Source organism: Lolium rigidum, chromosome 4 (assembly GCF_022539505.1).
Source record: "Lolium rigidum isolate FL_2022 chromosome 4, APGP_CSIRO_Lrig_0.1, whole genome shotgun sequence".
Lineage (NCBI taxonomy): Eukaryota > Viridiplantae > Streptophyta > Magnoliopsida > Poales > Poaceae > Lolium > Lolium rigidum.
Genome location: NC_061511.1, coordinates 156,342,039 through 156,362,012, shown reverse-complemented (window position 1 = coordinate 156,362,012; position 19,974 = coordinate 156,342,039). Strand labels below are relative to the sequence as shown.

Below are 19,974 nucleotides of genomic sequence, written 5' to 3'. Positions count from 1 at the left end.
GGGGTAGAGGCACCATCTTGCGCATGTCTCTCTACGCGAACGGTGGCTCCTATCAAGAAAGACACCCAAAACTTTGCATCCATCCTTGACAATTTTGAGGAGGTGACCGGCCTACACACAAATTTCCTCAAGAGTTCCGTAGTCAAATCTTTGATCTAGAGTTCAGTCAGCTGATGTCCCCAAAGGAAAAAAAACGCACTTGGAAATGGCGTGGTGGGCATCCAGTTGCGGCTACATCCAGATCGATTCAAGCATGGTTGCATCTTCCTTCCAGCTGCACCCACGTCGCCGACGCCATGCTGGTGTCACATTGATCGGCAGTCTGGCGCGCAACGGAAAGGACACCGTTACCTTGCAGTTCCAGTAGTACGAGCTAAGCAGCTAACTCGTGCTAATAACTAACCTGTGTACTCGATGCTCCCTGGTCTGAAGATTGCCCTTTTTACACCAGACCCAGTTCGTCAAAAGGGGCCATTGAAGATCGCACGGCCGTTCAGTCAAATTAGATGCATCAGTGACAGTACGTTCGTTCCAGCAGCTTTGCTTTTGCTGCTTGATTCAGTTTGACGCCGGCCGCGTACATTGCCGAACTGGCTATTAGATCAGATGTTTGGATGGCGATACTTCAGTCGATCGATCCTAATCCTGCAGTCATGGTGTCGGTTAGAGCGTCAGGTAAGGCATCAAGTTCAGCGAGCCGTATGCTGATCACCATTCAGTTTATGGGAGATCTGATCACGACCAGGACCGGCACTTTGATCACGACGTCACTAGCTAGCCGTCCCTGGCCAAGCACAGATGCAATTAAGGTTGGGTTTTCTCGAGAAAATTGCAGAAAAAAATAAAAAATCACCGTGGATAAGATTTTAAAAAACAGCCACTGTTCAGATATTTCATAAAGAAACCACCTGCTGACCCACTCATTTACAAAAAAAAAAGATCGCTCATTTCAGATCATTTCAAGCTGTTTATGATCAGATAACTGACGTCGCATTTTTGCATATTTTCTTGCGAAAAACACCTCCATATGTTGTAACTTCTAATGTTGTGTCCGATGTCTATCTTTTTTTTTTGTATAAAAGCCCAATCCTTTGCCTTGCCAGCGTGCTCCTCGTCTACGGAGCCATGAAGGCCTCGATGAAGCTCTAGGCACAGGCCGGTTCATAGGGTGGGGCAGAGAGACGCTCCACCCTCGGCCTGGGCCAGGAGTTAGGGGGATGAGCTAAAAGATTTGTTTGTGTACTCGTATTAATATAATTTAATTTTGAGATTCAACACTCAAGAGATGTTCCGAGTTGTGGCCTATCATGCCTCTACTTTGACTCTTTTACTAAAAGAAGTACTCCAAACTTGCTAAATCACTTTTATTCATGTCACGATTTATTTCTAGCCTTTCCAAATGTGCAGAACAACACCGACCTCCACCTTCCTGACATTGCGAGTATTTATTAGTGGATACTACCGACATAATCGCGTAACTACACCATTCCGGAAGCAACTCATATGATTCGCAACAATTATATTCGTCCCATCATACAATATATGCTTGAGGGGCCATATATTCTATCCTCATATTAATTCAATACCAAATATGTATACTCTTCTACTCACTTTTTGCATGGGCATAAGAATCAGTTATTCCTCGTGTGATTAATTCTAGAGGTACATGTGTATACACCCGTGTATAAAGCAGATATTATTACAAATAAGTATATTTGTATATAGTTCATCAGATCCATAAAAACAAGTAGTTTAATTGTCTTCACCGATATCTCGAATACCATGCGACTATCAAATATACGGAATATTGAATTTCTATTGCATTGGTGTAATGTTTTTCAAATGGAATACTAATATTTTTTAATCTTTTGTGTGTGACCAATCATGCTAAAGCTTTGAGTAATTTTTATAGATATATATCTTCAACATTTATGCTAAACCTTTGACCCATCATGCTAGATCTTTAATATTTATGCTAAAATTTAAAAAATTACTCATGGGTAGAGATTGTTGTAGGGTCCAAGAACACCAATCATGCTAAACCTTTGAGTAATTTTTAAAACTTCAACATAAATATTAAAGATATATTTAAAGCTTTTTATTGAGTGGGGGGGGGGGGGGGGCAATTGCGCGGCTGCTGCCGCGGGTGGCGCCGCCGCCCCACGCTTGCACTCGCGGAAGATACGATGAACGACAATGACTGCAGCGAGGATGGAGAAAAACACTGCGACCACGATCCCGCAGATGGCGGCGGCGGAGAGCCCTCCCGTCCCGTCGCCCTCGACGGGACGGAACACAATGACTGCAGCGAGGATGGAGAAAAAGACTACGACCACGATCCCACAGATGGCGGCGGCGGAGAGCCCTCCCGTCCCGTCGCCCTCGATCGCCCTCGTGTTCCCCATCTCTAGTTCACAAGCCTCTCTAGCTAGCAGGTGGAATTGTGGATGCGGATCGAAAGAGGGTTCTCGCCTTGTGCAATTTTGCTGGTGAGGACTTGGGCTGGGCTATTTATAGGCATCATCTACAGCTCGAATTTGTTCATCTCTGGTATCTTTGGTTCCTCGCCAGGAGGGGGGAAAAGAATCCATGTTCCTTCCCCTGCTCATCTTCCTCCTCCCTCCGTCTTCAACATTTATGCTAAACCTTTGACCCATCATGCTAGATCTTTAATATTTATGCTAAAATTTAAAAAATTACTCATGGGTAGAGATTGTTGTAGGGTCCAAGGACACCAATCATGCTAAACCTTTGAGTAATTTTTAAAACTTCAACATAAATATTATATATGTATTTAAATCTTTTTATTGAGTGGGGGGGAGGGGGGCAATGGCCCCCTGGCTAGAGGGAAGCTCCACCACTATAAACAAGGGGGTCTTCGTGCTGTCGCCCTAGGGCCCTCAAAATATGTGGACTGGCACTGCACCGGGCCAATGCTCCGTGCGAAGCTCCCCGCCGCGCTCTTCTCCGGGCAGATCTAGAAGGTGGCGAAGGGCAGTAACCAGGAAATTACTTTTTAGGAAGTTTAGTGTACAAAATTGCCATGTGGCAGGAGTCAACATGGCACAAGCACGAGTCAAAGCTGATATAGCATGGATAGGACCTTGGGTGACACACTTTATAAACTTTTAGGACTTGGATATGCACTAGGACTAACATGACACCCTTCAAATAGTTTTAGGATATGCACTAGGACTAACATGACACCCTTCAAATAATTTTATGACTTGTGGTGTATTTTACTTTAAAAAAAACCTACTGTGTATTTTAATTGTGGTGTTTTTTTTGCAACAACAAAAAAATGCTACAGTGGAGCACCGTGTACTTCCGGAGTAATCGATGAGCCGTTAATTGCCGTTTGACACCGCGCCGAAAAGCTAGCCAGTACGTTGAGGCCATCTCTGCTCCAACTCCAACGGCTGCCTCATTCCTCGGTCTCGGTTGCATACTACCATCTTGGAACGCTATTCCTTCGACTCTCAACCAAGCCGCGATCGCCATCTCCAAAAACCCACGGCTCTCTCGGCGTCCGCGGCGAGCAGCAAGCGATGACCGCCCCGCCGCCCCCGAGGAAGCTATCGCCGCCCGCCCGACGGACGCGGCCCGTGGCGAAGGCACCCCCGCGCCGCCTCCCCCACCCCACCCCCCCGCCTCGCCCTCGCCCTCACCCTCCGCCGCCGACGCCACAGCGCAACCACCTCCACGGGCAGCAGCACAAGCAGCAGCAGCAGTCCACCACGACGCCGTCCTCCGCGTGGAGCGTCGGCTTCCTGACCACCTGGCTCTCGCACCGCACCTCCGTGCTCGGCCTCCGCGGCTGGGTCCTCGCCGCCGCCGGCGCCGCCTTGCTCGCCCTCGCCCTCCTCTTCCTCACCGTCTGCCTCTGCCGCTGCCGCCGCCGCCGCCGGCGCTGCCCCCGCGTCGCCCCGAGCCTGCACCACGGGGCCCCCTCCCGGTCCACGAAGCACCACGTCGTGCACCAGGCGATGGCGGCGGACAAGGACGTCGTCGTGGAGGAGCCGCCCGTGCGCTGGCACGCGCCGCCGCCGCCGCCGTTCCAGCCGCCGATCGAGGTCATCAAGGCCGAGCAGGAGGCCCCGCTGATCGCGGCGGCGGCGTCCGGCAGGACGACCAGCCCCGGGACGGCCACGAGCAGCGGCAGCGGGAGCGCGCGCGGATGGAGCTCGGCCGGGAGCGACGCGGAGCCCCGGGAGGCGTCGCGGGGCGGCTGGGGACGAAGGTACACGCGCCGCGAGATGGAGGAGGCCACCGACGGCCTCGCCGCACACAACGTGCTCGGCGAGGGCGGCTACGGGGTCGTCTACAGGGGCCTGCTCAGGGACTCCACCGCCGTCGCTATTAAGAATCTGCACAACAACAGGTGAACAACCCTCGTTTCAGGTTCCGAACTCGTCGGCGTCTCTCGACTTTTTTCAACTGAATTTCTGCACATTGTTCAAACATTCGAGGTTTAGTATTCAGTTCCGATGCTTTATTGGATTACAATCGCGAATTGATGTTTTCCTTTTGGTTTCCTTACGATAGAGTAGTAATTCGAAAACGTTCAGTTGTTTGTTGGTTCAGGTTTGCGGTTGGGTTCAAAATCAGGAATGATCTCAAATGCACAACTCCCGTCGAGATCGTACTATGATTCTCTTCAGGTTTCCTCCGTTTGCTCGTTTCCACACTGATGAAAATTCGTAGAATTTCCGATAATCGCGTGATCACTGATCAGGATTCAGGACAAGTGTTGTTTTCCCGTTAGTTGGACTGAAGCAACTTTCGGCAGTTGTCAGATTTGAATTCCAGTTCACGCGTAGCAACCACGGCCAGTAACTGCTTCCAGCGGCTTGCCGGGACCCAAGATGATGTTCAAATTTCACCAACTGTTCCGTCCTTGGTTTCAGGGGCCAGGCCGAGAAAGATTTCAGGGTGGAGGTGGCCACCATCGGGCGGGTTCGGCACAAGAACCTGGTCAGCTTGCTCGGATACTGCAGCGAGGGACCATGCAGGTAACGATCTACCAATGCAACTGCAATGCTTAATTCAGTAAAGTACCTCTGCTCAGCACTTGATCCATCACATTTTTGCCAGGATGCTCGTGTACGAGTATATGGAGAACAGTAACCTGGAGAAGTGGCTGCACCATGACGACGGAGAGGTTAGCCAGCTGAGCTGGGATACGAGGATGCATATACTCCTCGGAACTGCTAAAGGGTAATTCCTCCTTCCTACTCGTGTTATCTGAAACTTCATTTTTGCATATGTAATTATTCAGCAAAGTCTAGACTAGAATGATAGTACATAGACAACTCCATTTTACCGACACGAATCACTGCTAGTTGGCATGTTAGGCGAGTCTGTGGTGTCTGAGTTCTGAAACAACACTGCCAATGCTTTGCTTCAACGGCACATGTGCTGAATACTGAAAATCTGAAACAAAAAATACTTAAAATGCTGAATACACTAGCCAGCAGTATTGATACTGATAGGCATCTTGTCCCTGTTTCAGGTTGGCGTACCTTCACGAAGGGTTGGAGCCCAAGATAGTTCACCGCGACGTCAAATCCAGCAACATCCTTCTGGACGGGCAGTGGAACGCCAGGGTGTCGGACTTCGGCCTCGCCAAGCTTCTCTGCTCCGAGAGGTCCTACGTCACCACCCGCGTCATGGGAACATTCGGGTCAGCCTCAGTGTTCATGGCTCTTTCCATGGAAATCACTGCTATGTCCAACCTTGGTTGCAGCTAGGATTAATACGCTGTGCATCGCAGGTATGTGGCACCAGAGTACGCAAGGACAGGGATGCTGAACGAGAGGAGCGACGTGTACAGCTTCGGCGTGCTCGTCATGGAGATGATCACGGGTAGAACTCCGGTTGACTACACCAGGCCAACCGCCGAGGTCAGCCGTCGTTTCTTTCTACGGAACTGGGGCACCTTGTAACTTGTAAGGTGTAATAACCGTCCTGTTGCCAAAATTCAGGTGAACTTGGTGGAGTGGCTGAAGCGCATGGTGGCGGAGAGGAGGGTGGAGGAGGTGGTGGACCCGAGGCTGCCGGAGGCGCCGCCGTCCAAGGTGCTCAAGCGCGCCGTCCTCGCCGCGCTCCGCTGCGTCGACCCCGACGGCAGCCAGCGACCCACCATGGGGCACGTGGTCCACATGCTCGAGGACGACCTGAGGTTCAGAGACGTACGTCGTCGTTCTCGTTTCTCCTTCAACACACCACGCTGACCTGCAGCTCCTCATTTCTTCATTTCCGGTGCTGTGCATGCAGGAACTCCAGCTCGCGCGGGACCTGTCACCTCACGCGTCCTCGTCCTGGGAGGAAAGCTACGCCTACGAACGCGATGAGCACTGAACGCCACGGACGTTGCGGACGGATGATCAATGGGTCGTTGCGAAGTGGAGGTTCTGACTTCTGAGTTCGTATGGGCACCGTGCTTTCCCCCCCTTCGCATTGACAGGATTGTAGCCAAATGTTCTTGTACAAGCAGCTAGTCGATATAATCTCTCTTTCTTCGCCCGTTAAATTTTGTTTGCATGGCGGCATTGGTTCCATCGCACAGCTAATTCATAGTACTCCATTGCTCGACACTTAAGAGCTTCTTTATATGATCAAACACAGCGGAAGTACATCTATGCTTTTGCTTCACTAGTACTACTCGAGTTTGGTCTATTGTTCTTTAGTTGTTAGTTTAACCTATAATAACGCACCTCCGTTCCAGCTCGACGCCTGCGCGCATTTCTGGCTGGCAACACAGTTCTATGACACTCATTGACACCAGATCATCACTCGCCTTTTTCAGTTAACTTCGAGGAGTACGTCCCCTGCTGTCACCTGGGGCGATAGAGATTTTTCGGATGAAATCTACTAGATCATTGTTACGACTCACTTTGCCTCTTTTAGAAAAATCATCTTAGTGTAATAAACTGCAACTAGGTTCAAATCTCAGATTAACCTAATTAACAGAAGATCTGATAGCTGGTTCTACTTGGCAGTGATGATGTGGCATTGCATGCCCGTGCCATCAGTTAGCGTGTCTCGGATCTTTTTGACAAGTTTACAAATTTTTAGGCCGAATCTAACGACAAGTGATGAAACTTTCAAACCATTAGCTCAAACTGATTTTCAGATTGCGTGGAAGCAAATTAAAACTTCCCAAAAGTTCAAACCCTAGAACCCTTGTTCGTGAACTAAAATAGTTGTAACTCCGGATCTGTTGAACAAAGAATTGTATATGAGTTAAGTGTGTTTACAACCAAACTCTTTTCTCTCGTGAGCATGTCAAAATTTCCTTGTGGGCAACCAAACGAAGTGAAAAATATGATTCTTGGCCCGTTCCACCCGGTCAAGTCCTCCCAATGGCTAGCCCCTAGAAGCCCAAAAAAAAGGTGTGACTCACCAATCGCACCCCCAGACTGGAACTTCTTTAGCGAAACGGTGGTAGGAAACGTTTTCGGAGCAGTTTCCAAATTTGTGTATTGAACCTCGTGCACAATGTAATCAGGGTGGACCATAGTCCACAGGGCATTGGGCTGGCCCTGCTGAGCTGGGTGTTTATGTTCATTCAGCCCCCATCGCATATCTATAATGTCTATAAAGTTCATCCCCACTAAAAATCATTTAATGTTTGCAAGCTAAAAATTCGTGTAACCACGTCATTCCAATTGTTCCTAACCGTTGGATCCAAATCAGCAAATTGCTGCTTCGGTGACATAATCCATCATTTTGGTCGTGGGCTTATACTGTTACGGGTTCCTTCGCTGATCCTGTCACTCGCCCGCCTATATCTCGCAAAACCTTCATTAAATTATCAGCACAAACGCCGAAGCCCACTACCGATTCATCCTACCTCCACTGCCTGTAATTATCTGAACTCATCGTCGGTTCCCATTCGTCTACCGCCGGTTCACATCATTTTTTAGGTCCCGCTTTCATAGCATCTGGACAGAGCGTCTAAGCCCCATCTAACTTCTCTCGCTTTCATCTTGCCAGGCTATTTAGTTTTTTCGTGAGAAGGAGCACCGCCTCCCGGGAAGGTAGTCGTCCTCCACGATCTCGGGGACGGAGTTCGGCCGGCCGGCCGGCCGGCCATGCAGATGCGTTGTCATTCTGCGCCTCTGCACCTTGCGTTCTCACCATGGAAGATGGAACGGCGAAAGCCTCAAGGTTCATCTCTATTTCCTTTACCTCTGCCTCTCTACAGGGCCTGAAGCTCAAGATTGATCGAAGATTAGACAATATACGAGAGAACGTTGGAATTAAGCACATCAACAGTGCGGTGGATTTTTTCCCCAAAAAAGAGCGGCGGATTTGGGAGGGACGGGAAGGATCAGTAAAGACACGACATAGCAGCAGAGACTTAAGAGTTTACTTCGTACTTGCATATACATTCATAGCCTTGGGGCTCTTTTTATTGTATATATCCCTATTTCTCCATCTGTTTTACTTTCAATTATTTTGAGTTTCTGTTTTTCATCAACACAAGGGCATCAATAATTTCGTAAGAAAATCTATATTGCTCAACATGCATCTAACCTCTATTAGTTCTCCTAATGACGTTCTTTATTGTGTGCAATTTTTTTCTTCTTCTCCAGGCCGCAACAGGATTTTCTTAATATTGTTGGTGCATGCTGCAAGTTTGTCATGTCTTATGGTGATGGTATGGTATAATTCAATTTATATTTTCTGAAATTTATATTCTGCAATCATTAATATATATTTTCAATAAGTTTATGTTGTAAATGTATTATCATCATTTATTTCCTTAGATATATTCCCGCAGCACGCCGGGAAGCAGCCATTCCTCCAGAGGAGAAGATTTCTATATCGGATAGTTTTGTGGCAGCAAGCCATTCGAAGTGGTATGTCTTCAACACACACATCTGTTAATAGTCTCCATTGTTGACCTAAGGAATTCATAATAACTACTTGGTGATGAAAATTGTTCATATTTTACAATAGTAATAATGTTGTGCTACTAATTATGCATGAGCTTTTTATCATCCAAATTTCTTTCTCAATGTTATTTTATTTTTGCATATATGAAAATATGTTGCATTTCCGCAGCAACGCGCTGCATTTCCGCAGCAACGCGCGGGGTGTCCACTAGTTCCACGGAAAATCACACCAAAAACGCACTGACAGTCTGTAGCTAATTATTTTTTTGCACTTTGGTCGGCACGATGCATACATGGTATAATTTCCTTGTGCTTATGTTCTTAATTAATTAACTTAGCCACTTAGGTTGCCTGCCTTGTTCTCTCCGACTCCTGCACGCATGGTTACTACACTTACTTGGATTTTCTCAACGGAAATTCCAAGGACAAACAAGAGATGGAACCAGGAAACAACAATGTCTAAAGATATATAATATGTTCTTCATTTGCTTGCAGCGTGTCCCAACTACTTAGCACCCACCCAATTGCTTGGTATTTTTTCTCAGTCCACTTCTCTCCACTCCAAACACAAAAACACTGCGGAGACAAATAAAAAGGCTCACCTATGGCTTCCGGAGTGAGCGCCTCGCTCGGTGCCTTGGGTCCCCTTCTGGTAAAGCTCGCAGGTCTGGTTGCCGGCGAGTATGGTCGCCTCAAAGGGGTTCGCCGTGAGATCATGTCGCTCAAATGTGAGCTAAGCAGTATGCATGCTGCAGCCGATAAGTATGCTATGCTCGAAGATCCTGACGTCCAGGTCAAGCAATGGATGTCCATGGTGAGGGAATTGGCCTATGATATTGAGGATTGCATCGATAAGTTCATTCACCGGCTCGATGATGATGGGCGCCATAGTGGTTTCAAGGAGTTCTTCCTCAAGACTACTCGCCAACTTAAGGCGCTTGGAGCTCGGCGTGGAATCGCCGACCAAATTGATGAACTAAAGGTTCGCATCAAGCAAGTGAAAGAGCTTAAGCACAGTTACAAGCTAGATGAGGATACTTGTAGCACGTTGGTTGTGGATCCCCGATTGTGTGCTCTTTTTGCCGATCAGGCACACCTTGTGGGCATTGATGGTCCAAGAGATGATCTTGCCAAGTGGATGGTGGAAGATAAAAACATAAATAGTAGGGTGCTGGCTATTGTTGGGTTTGGTGGATTAGGAAAGACAACTCTGGCGAATGAGGTATATCGCAAGATTCAAAAGAATTTTGATTGTCGGGCTTTTGTATCAGTCTCACAAAAGCCAAACATAAAGAAAACTATTAGTGACCTCATCTGGAAAATGCCTTACCCTGATGGATTCACAAAAGATATTGACATTTGGGATGTAATGACATCTATTGAAAAGTTGAGAGAGCTGCTACAAGATAGGAGGTAATTTCAACATTGTTATTTTTTCTAATATTGTGTAATATTTATGCCTATATTATCTAAAAAGTGGGCATGCCATATATCTACAATATACTACATATGAGAATAGGCAATATCGTAGTACACTTAAGTAACTATCACTGTATCTAAAGCTAGCATATGTGATGTAATTTTAAACGTATAGTATCCGTCGTTGCTTATTGATCCCTTATGCAATAATTAGGCCATGCATGTGTGACTCTTCCTACAATGAATGTTGGAATTTCATGGCCTATTTAATAAATACTCAAATAAAGTTGTGATGTGGTTGTTTTTTATTGAGTACCTAGAGGGTATTTCCACTTAAGTACAAATTTCAATGAGTGGACATAATATACATGTGCATTTTCAACTGCATATGGAAACCTAAGTAATGGAAATGACACACATAAACAATAAGCATCATCATGCACTTAATTTAATTAGCTTGGTACATTAAATTAACACACAAAATGTTGGAGTACTTTGTTCGTATATTTACAACATGCATGGATTATGCTTTTTAGTTGAGTTCCTTATCACAATTGGTTGATATATGTTAGTTTTCATTGCTTGTTAGGTATCTCGTTATAACTGATGATATATGGTGTGCACAAGCATGGGACACTATCAAGTGTGCTTTTCCAAAGAATAATTGTTATAGCCGGATTATAGTCACTACACGCAATATCGATGTAGCAAGGTCATGTTGTATAGGTGGTGATGACCGTGTTTATGAAATGAAAGCATTAAGTGATCTTCACTCTAATATATTGTTTCTTAGAAGAATTTTTGGCTCAGAGCAAAACTGCCCTGATATTTTGAAAGATGTTTCAAATAAAATCCTGGGAAAATGTGGAGGCCTACCATTGGCAATTATCAGTATATCCGGTTTATTGGCAACCAGACCAACTGTCAAAGAGGAGTGGGAGAAGATTAAAAGGTCAATTGGTTCTGCACTGGAAAATAACCAGAGTTTAAAGGGAATGAGTACCATACTAAACCTTAGCTACAATGATCTTTCCCCTAGTATCAAGACATGTTTGTTGTATTTAAGTGTATTCCCTGAGGATTGTGTAATTGGAAGAGAAAGGTTGGTGAGAAGATGGATAGCAGAAGGTTTTATATGTGAAGAGCGTGGACTGAGCCGACAAGAGGTTGCCGAGAACTACTTTTACGAGCTTATCAACAAAAGCATGGTACAACCAGTGAGCATTGGCCATGATGGTAAGGCTGACGCATGTCGGATCCATGACATGATGCTGGAACTTATTATTTCCAAAGCAACCAAAGATAATTTTGTCACTGTGGTAGGTGGAGGCCAAACGAGGTTGGTAAATCATAATGGTTTTATTCGACGACTATCCATCCAACATAATGAAAAGGAGAATGCATATGCGTTAGTTAAAGAAGATCTAAGCCATGTTCGATCTCTAACTGTAACATCATCATATTACATCAGGCACCTGCCTGGCCTTATTGAATTTGAAGCTTTACGAGTACTGGATTTTGAGGACTGTGAGGGCTTAGAGGAGTATGATCTTTACAATATGGGAAAATTGTTCAAACTAAAATACCTCAGCCTTTGTTGCACAGGCCTATCAAAGCTACCATCAGGCATTGTGATGCTATGTGATCTAGAGACCCTAGATCTTAGGAATACATGTGTGCAAGAGTTGCCATCTGGAATTGTTCGCCTCATTAAACTGCAACACCTACTAGTTGCAGTGGGAACAAAGTTACCAAATGGAATTGGAGATATGAGGAACTTACAGATAATCTCTGGATTTAATATTACCCGTAGCCCATTTTTTGTGGTGGAGGAACTTGGGAACCTAGAAAATTTGTCTGGACTTGATATATATTTCGATTGTGAAGGACTCGAGGAGTACAAGAAGCATGAAACGATGCTACATTCCTCACTGTGCAAGCTTGGCAACCATAAACTCGTGTCTTTACGGATAACTAGATACGGTGGCTCCCTTGGGTTCTTAGATTCATGGTCCCCATTGCCATTTTCCCTTCAAATATTCTATATGTCCAGCGACTATTATTTTAAGAATGTTCCAAGGTGGATTGTACCAACTCTCACCAGCCTAGCTTACTTGGACATCAATTTAACTGAATTAACAGAGGAGGGTCTGGTTACTCTTGGGGAGCTCCCAGCATTACTTTGTCTGGAGCTATGGTTGAACACAGGACAACAGAACGGGCTAATTACAGTCCAAGGCACTGGATTCCCAAATCTTAAGGAGTTAGGAATCAGTGGTGCTGTTGAAGCATACGTTACGTTCATGAAAGGTGCTATGCCGAAGCTTGAGAAGATTGGTGTGCCATGTCTTGTGCCAGTGGCAAAAACTTATGGCTTTTATATAGGCCTTGAGAATCTCACTTGTCTCAAGCAAGCAACAATAATGCTTGTCAAGGACAAATCCACACCTTCTAAGAACAAGGCCGGAGCTACTGCGATCAGGAAAGAAGCAGCTATCCATCTCAACCATCCCACAGTTTATATACTGGGAGAATCTGATTGTTAGAAGAATGAAGAGGATTGTAATCATAGGCGGAGCTAGATCAGTAGTACACCCATTATTTTATAGCAGCAGCTTGTATACCTATGTCTAACTTAAATACAGAGTAATATACATCAAACAAATATAAAAAAATATGTGCAAAAATGACTATATATATACACCCATTATTCGTACGATGACACCGCCCCTGATTGTAATGACGAGGACCCGAACAAGGGGACCTGGCTTAATTTGGATAGAGATGAAGTGCCCTGGAAGCTGCTTCTAAGACTTGAAGTTAGCCTGATCATGCTCCACTAGCACGGACTGGTCCTTTGAGGTCCTGTCACACACGGAAGACATTTTTCATGTGCGATGCGAAATATCACTTATGCTGCAAAAAATGATGGTAGCCTCGGTAGGATCCTTGGCGAAAACATTGTTAGCTTCTGCTAATAATATATAGATGAAGACATAACCAAGAGCAAATGTCTCCGCGTCTTTCTATTTGCTAGTATTTAAAAAACAAAGTTGCTCGTACTCCTCACACATTTTACATATAAATCGAACAATGAATTTCCATCTAAATGCATTAATAAATTGATCTACTTATGCAATCTACATCAAAGACGTATAGTTAATTCTTATTAAGAATTTCATACATAAAGACAATTATATCCCACACCTTGGACTTTTGATATATATACTTACTATATGGTTTTTTAAAATATGCCATATGCTAATCTCCTTTTATATTTTACTAGCACAAAACCCGAGCGTTGCAACGGATCGACAAATCATAGATGATTTTTTTTAAAAAAATAAGGTTTAGTCTTTAGCTTCGGGAGAAGCACAATCTTGTTTTGACTGCGAGGCATCGCTGATTCGGTCACCCGGAGCTAACAGCGGTTGTGACCGCCATCACCATGATAGCGAGTTCATAATGCGAGTAGCTACTCTATTTGTCGCTAATAGCCACCTCGCTGACTTCATTTGATAGCCATGATCTTCACCTTGTGGTCCTTCTAGCAGCACTATAGGAGAATACATGCCTCACTTCTCGTGACGATTCTCCGGGGCTGGAGTAATGTCCACTTCCATGCTAAAACCGATGGTGCTACGTGCATGCTAAAGTAGGCGGTGCTAAAGAGGAAATACACTTTTAATCACAGGTGCATAAAAACAGCGGTCTTTGACTCTTATAGTGAAGGTGCACCAGGACCAGATGGTTTTACGTTCTTATTTTATCAAAAATTCTGGGAAGTGGTTAAAACAGATCTGATAAATCTCTTTAGAGATTTTGAAAAAAATGAAGCTGATCTTTTCAGGCTAAACTTTAGTTTAGTCACGCTTATTCCGAAGGAAGCTGATGCGAAAAATTTGAAAAAGTTCAGGCCTATTGCTTTAACAAACTGTTGCTTCAAAATTTTCTCGAAAGCCTGCACTAATAGAATGGGTAAGTGCGCGGACAGACTTATTTCAACCAACCAATCGGCATTCATTAGAGGGAGATATATTTTGGAGAGTGTCGTTACCGCCCACGAGATCATCCATGATGTGCATAAAAACAAAGAGGAGGGCCTGATTCTGAAACTCGACTACGAAAAGGCCTATGACAAAGTTAACATTGAGTTCTTAGAGAAAATGCTTAAACAAAGAGGCTTTAGCCAGAAATGGTTAGATAAAATACATGTGCTGCTCCATAAAGGTTCTGTAGGTGTGAGAATTAATGACCAGAATAGCAATTTCTTTGAGACAGGGAAAGGTCTTAGGCAGGGAGATCCGTTCTCACCCATTCTTTTCAATATGATGGCTGATGTATTTTCGAAAATGCTTATTAAAGCTGCAAATGAAAGGCTTATTTCTGGGCTGCTTACTCGTTTTAGACCCGGAGGGATTATCAGTCTGCAATATGCAGATGATACTTTGTTATTTTTGAAAAACGACGTGGAGGCATCTTTAAATCTGAAATGGATCCTGTCAATCTTTGAGCAGATGTCAGGCATGAGAATAAACTTCGATAAGTGTGACTTGATAACCATTAATATTCCAGAAGAACAGGCTAATATTCATTCACAAGTTTTTGGTTGCAAAAAAGGCAAGTTACCTTTGAAATATCTTGGGGTTCCGCTGCATTTTAGTAAACTAAAAAAAGAAGATCTACAACCGGTGATAGATCTTATTCTCAAAAGAGCAGCGGGCTGGAGAGGCAGATTACTGTCTTATGCAGCAAGGATAACTTTGATTCTATCTTGCCTAGCAAGTATCCCTGTTTACCTGCTGTCTGCTATCAAGTTTCCTTCATGGGCTATAAAAGCCATTAACTCGCAAATGGCACATTGCCTCTGGGACAATTATGAAGGGCACTATAAATACCATCTGGCTCGTTGGGAACTAGTGGCGATGAAAAAAGAATATGGTGGGCTAGGAATTCCGAACATTAGAGAGCTTAACATTTGCCTGTTAGCTTCTTGGATTAGAAGGTATAATATGGACAATAACAAGTTGTGGAAACAAATAATTGACTATAAATATGACACTAATAATCCGAATGTCTTCAGTTGTAGAGAAACTGAGATTTCACCGTTCTGGAAAGGCGTCATGTGGGCGGCTAGAGCTGCAAAATTAGGATACCAATGGATGATTGGTAAAGGTGATAAAATTAGGTTCTGGGAGGATCAATGGCTGGGAAATACGAGCTTAGCAATTATGTTCTGGGACCTTTACTTTGTGTGCAATCAACAAGGGGCAACTATTAAGGAAGTCTGGGATGGGAGCGAGTTAAAACTCACCTTTAGGAGAGTGTTTAACTCGAAGATGATGGAACAATGGTACCAATTAGAACAAATTGCATCTTCGGTGATTTATACAAGTGATGAGGATAGTTTGGTTTGGAAGTTACATAGCTCCGGGCTGTATACTTCACAATCTCTGTATGCAGTGCTTAACTTTAGAGGAGTTATCCCTGTCTTTATCCCTGCTGTTTGGAAATTAAATGTGCCCCCTAGGGTTCAGGTGTTCTTGTGGCTGGTATCACATAACAAGCTTTTAACACGAGATAACCTGGAGAAAAGGCAAACAATTCTAAATAAAACTTGCTTACTTTGCAATGAAAATGAAACTGTGGAACATTTGTTCTTTTCCTGTGATATTTTGAGAATCATGTGGACAGAAATATCTATCATTCTTCAAAAAGAGATTTGTTTAAGCTTTGAAAATGTGGCCAGGTTATGGGTGAGCAATAAAAAGAATGTGGTTACTAATATGGTTGTTGCTGCTATTATGTGGTCAACATGGAAGCATAGAAATGACATGTTCTTTGGCCGATGTATATGGTCTGGGATGCAGGTTTTGTGGAGGAGAATGGTGAAAATGTTGAAGCGATGGAGTCCTCTCTGTCCGTCGAAGAATCGGAGTTTCATGGAAGAGTGCGTGAAGAGATTGGAGTTGAAGATGGTGGAAGCCCCGGCGCTCTCAAGATACCGAAGAGGCGCAAAACAATGAGGATGGTTGGTCCTAGGACACCGGAGATGCTGGCTCCTCGCCTGATGACGGATGTGTAGGTTTCTGCTATGTGATCAAGAGGAGAAAAAAGAAGAGGCTGGAGTTATAACTGATCAGACTCATGCCATATGCTAGATGGTGGTTTTCTGTCTGGCTGTAGGGGTGGTTTAAAATAGTGCTTGTCTGTTTTGTTCAGTTAGTTTGAGTCTGTTCCTAGTTTGGGGCTGTAATAAGTACTGCTATGCTGTGACTGTCTTTTCGTTTCTATGGAAATGGAAAGGGGCGGAGGCCTGTTGATCTAAAAAAAAAATCACAGGTGCATATGCTCTTGGTACTCGAAAAAATATTTTAAAATAATTAAACGCATACATGTCTACATTTCAGGTGTGCACGCCAACTTTCTTGGAAAACCGACATTTTTGTGTCATATGTAAAAATGATAAAAAAATATCTCAATAGGAGTTATTTTTAGCACTATGTTCTAGAGTACCACTCTGTTCTCTATCACATGACGAGGTCCCTTTATTACCATTGCTGGAGTCCCAACTCTTGAAGACGCTACTGCTTCTCTTCAATTACGGATTTCGTCAAGCTTCCTGGATTGAGGCGGTTGCAAACGCATGCTTCTTCGCCCTCTTCAACACACCACCAGGCCGGCTCTAGCATTTCGAGGGCCCCAGGGAAAGCTCTATCAAAGGGCCCAAATCGAGAAAAATCAATTACATACATGAATGGATAAAATTATTGTAACCCCATAAACACCGATATTTTATCGATAGCAGGTTTCTTGCCTTTGTTCCAAACAAAATATTATAGAAGCTAAAAAGCATGAAAAATAGAATGTGAAGAAAAAGTAGATGCAAAACACGAAAAAATAGAGTCCAGCAGGAGGGTCTCGTCGAATTTGTGTTCCGAGAATTGAAAAATTAAGATGTAGAACATAGAAAAGTAGAGTGACCGCATGGTGATGACTGCATTTTTAGCATGTTTTTACAGCATTATTTTATTAAGTTATCATTGAGTAGTAATAAGATTTTTGTATTTCACCGCGCTACCGCTTCCTTTTATGCTTGTCTACGCATGATCTCAAAATAATAAGGCAATGATGAAATATCAATAAAAACTATGATTATATGGTAATTTGATGTGATAAAAATCATTTTAGCACTTAATTATGCACCTGGGCAAAAGAAGGTTCTGAGGACAACTTTCAGTAAGTTTAGCAGGCACCGGTACCGGGGAAGCCCGTAATGTCCGCCCGTACGGTGTGTTAGGAGCACCGCCTCGTCAACTACTTTCATCTCGCGCAGACGAAAGATAGATCCGAGACACACAACTCCGCAAAACAAAGAAACACCACCCCAGATCAGATCTAGAGAAGGAACTTTGGAGAAGACAACAACGGGGCATCATCCCCTTCATCATCAACCGCTGCATCACCAATGTCACTCACCTCCAACCATAGTTGTAATCTTGATTGTTATTTTAAATTTTTGTTTGAATTCATTCCATTCTTTTCATCCCCTCCATAAGATTACGATGATGTTCTTGATTGCTTCCATGTGTGAGTAGTTGTTTTAGTTCTTGGGGAGATAGAGAAACCCTAGCATGAATATGAGATGAATCTAAGATGATTTATGGTTTTAAGTATTAATGTGTGTCAGTTCTCTCTCTTGATATTATGTATTGTGCACCATGTAATATTTACCTTATGCTCTCGAGAGGGAACTACCATTTGAAGTGTGGTAAAGTGAACGGCGAGAAGTGACCATTACCGTATCGGCACTTTAACACATGAATGAGGCGGATAAAGAAGGACTCACTAATCTCAATCGATAACCACGGGGTAAAACCCTTAATAGCAGTAGTCAATATGTGGCTTGCAGAAGACTAGCTGTTATGGTTATTTAGAGATGCGATGACCGATGGATTTTTGGGCGCATCTTATTACGGATGTCTCCCACACACGATATGATTAAAAGTATACTTCATCTTAATTAACATGAATCCTAATGGTAGAGGTGGATCCAATAATCCATGAGAACACTTTGTCTTATTAAGTTTCAACCCATTTCTTATAACACTTTTACTGTTTTATTTATTTTATTGCAACCAATTACAACCGTGTCCTAAAAACATTTTGAGATTAGAAAACAATTTACAAGTAATCTTTAATAGGTAGTAGCAAGGGGCATTAAGACTTTAACTAGTAGCTCCTCGTGGTTCGATCTGTGTTTTCGCAGTTATTAAGAGTATCGAACCACGAGGAGCTACTGGCTAGGGTCTTAATGCACCTTGTTACTATTATCTAGTGGGTACTTGTAAGTTATTCTAATTTCAAGATAAAGTATATAAAAGTTGTTTGTGTTGATAGATAAAGTAAATAAGAACAAAAAAAATAAGCTAATGCAACCAAGAGCTAGAGAGTGTTGAGAGCGTGTTTGTGGTATGGTTGAGGGGTTCTCAAGGAGTGTAGGTTCCACCACTAGTATTGCTATTACTTATGATTAGAATGAACTATATCTTTGCCAAGCTATGTGTGGGGAGATCTCCAAAATAAGATGCGCCCAGAAAACCATCGGTCGTCGCATCTCTAAATAACCACAACAGCCAGTCTTCTACAAGCCACATAGTGACTATTTGCTATTAAGGGGTTTACCCCATGGTTATCAATATGAGCTTAGTGAATCCCTCTTATCCCCCTTTATTCATGTGTCAAAGCGCTGATATGGAAATGTCACTTTCCGCCATTCACTTTACCACACTTCAAAGAGTAGTTCCGTCTCAAGACTATAAGACATATATTACGTGGTGCACAACACGTAATATGAAAAGAGAAAACTAACACACATTCATAGATCAAAGGTATAAAACATATTTATTTCACATCATAATATTATTAGGGTTTCTCCATATCTCCCCAAGAACAAAGGAACTACTCATAAATGAAGGGGATCAACATCATGGCAATATGAATATGAAGGTACAATTGAAGTGTAAATCCTAATACGGTTCGGATCACAACCAAGTAGACAAATGGGATTGAAGATGTAGACGTTGATGATGATGATGGAGATCGATATGCGTTGCCCTTCAAGATTATAGTCTCCTCCTCCTCCTCTTCTGTGTTGGTGGAGATGGTGGCGGCGGCTGTGGAGATGGTGGCGGCGCGGCGAAGCAGCAGGGCTCCGCCCCTTAGGGCGTGGATGATGAAGTGGTGTGTCTCCTTGCCTCCTCCCCTCTTTATATAGACGCTGGAGGTCGGTTTTGCGAACCGATGGAGCCTGAGGTAGAATATGCACATCGGGCCTTCACAAATGTTGTTCCGTTTGACGAAACAGACCCAACGGAACCCGGTACGGACGGACGGTACGGGCAGACCCACACGTACCGATGGTCGTTAAACTTGCAGATGGTTTCGTATTTTGCCCGCCATTTTTTCATCTGGACTCCAATTGAGGTGTTCTTTGGCTCGTTGAACTCGTATGGACGAGGGCTACAATACCATTGCCTTAGAACTTAAATATAAGATGTTGAAAAAATAACACTTTTCCTACACCTTATATGGCTAAGTCTGGTGCCTGTAATTCTCCCATTTGTAACCTCCTGGTCCCTTTTGCTCCTTT

General features: G+C 43.9%; 2 protein-coding genes across 2 annotated transcripts; both read left to right on the top strand.

Annotated features, from left to right (window-relative positions):
* The first annotated feature begins 3,548 nt into the window (after nucleotides 1-3,548).
* Nucleotides 3,549-6,624, top strand: LOC124647678 (probable serine/threonine-protein kinase At1g01540). Its single transcript, XM_047187583.1, is given in 7 exon segments — nucleotides 3,549-3,614; nucleotides 3,690-4,381; nucleotides 4,908-5,012; nucleotides 5,095-5,217; nucleotides 5,513-5,903; nucleotides 5,985-6,191; nucleotides 6,277-6,624. Coding segments are annotated over 7 exon segments (1,668 nt in total). The 3' UTR covers nucleotides 6,361-6,624.
* Nucleotides 6,625-9,618: 2,994 nt separating this feature from the next.
* On the top strand, nucleotides 9,619-12,868 carry LOC124646474 (disease resistance protein PIK6-NP-like). Its single transcript, XM_047186577.1, has 3 exons — nucleotides 9,619-10,044; nucleotides 10,147-10,316; nucleotides 10,912-12,868. The coding sequence occupies exons 1-3, from the start codon at nucleotides 9,619-9,621 to the stop codon at nucleotides 12,866-12,868; spliced, it is 2,553 nt and encodes an 850-aa protein (XP_047042533.1).
* The last annotated feature ends 7,106 nt before the right edge of the window (nucleotides 12,869-19,974 follow it).

Excerpts from the sequence above, each read along its gene's own strand:
- LOC124646474 (XM_047186577.1), top strand. The coding sequence starts at position 9,619 with ATGTCGCTCAAATGTGAGCTAAGCAGTATGCATGCTGCAGCCGATAAG. Across the intron at positions 10,045-10,146 it reads ATGATCTTGCCAAGTGGATG|AATTTTGATTGTCGGGCTTT; the intron begins GTGGAAGATAAA and ends AAGATTCAAAAG. Across the intron at positions 10,317-10,911 it reads GAGCTGCTACAAGATAGGAG|GTATCTCGTTATAACTGATG; the intron begins GTAATTTCAACA and ends ATTGCTTGTTAG.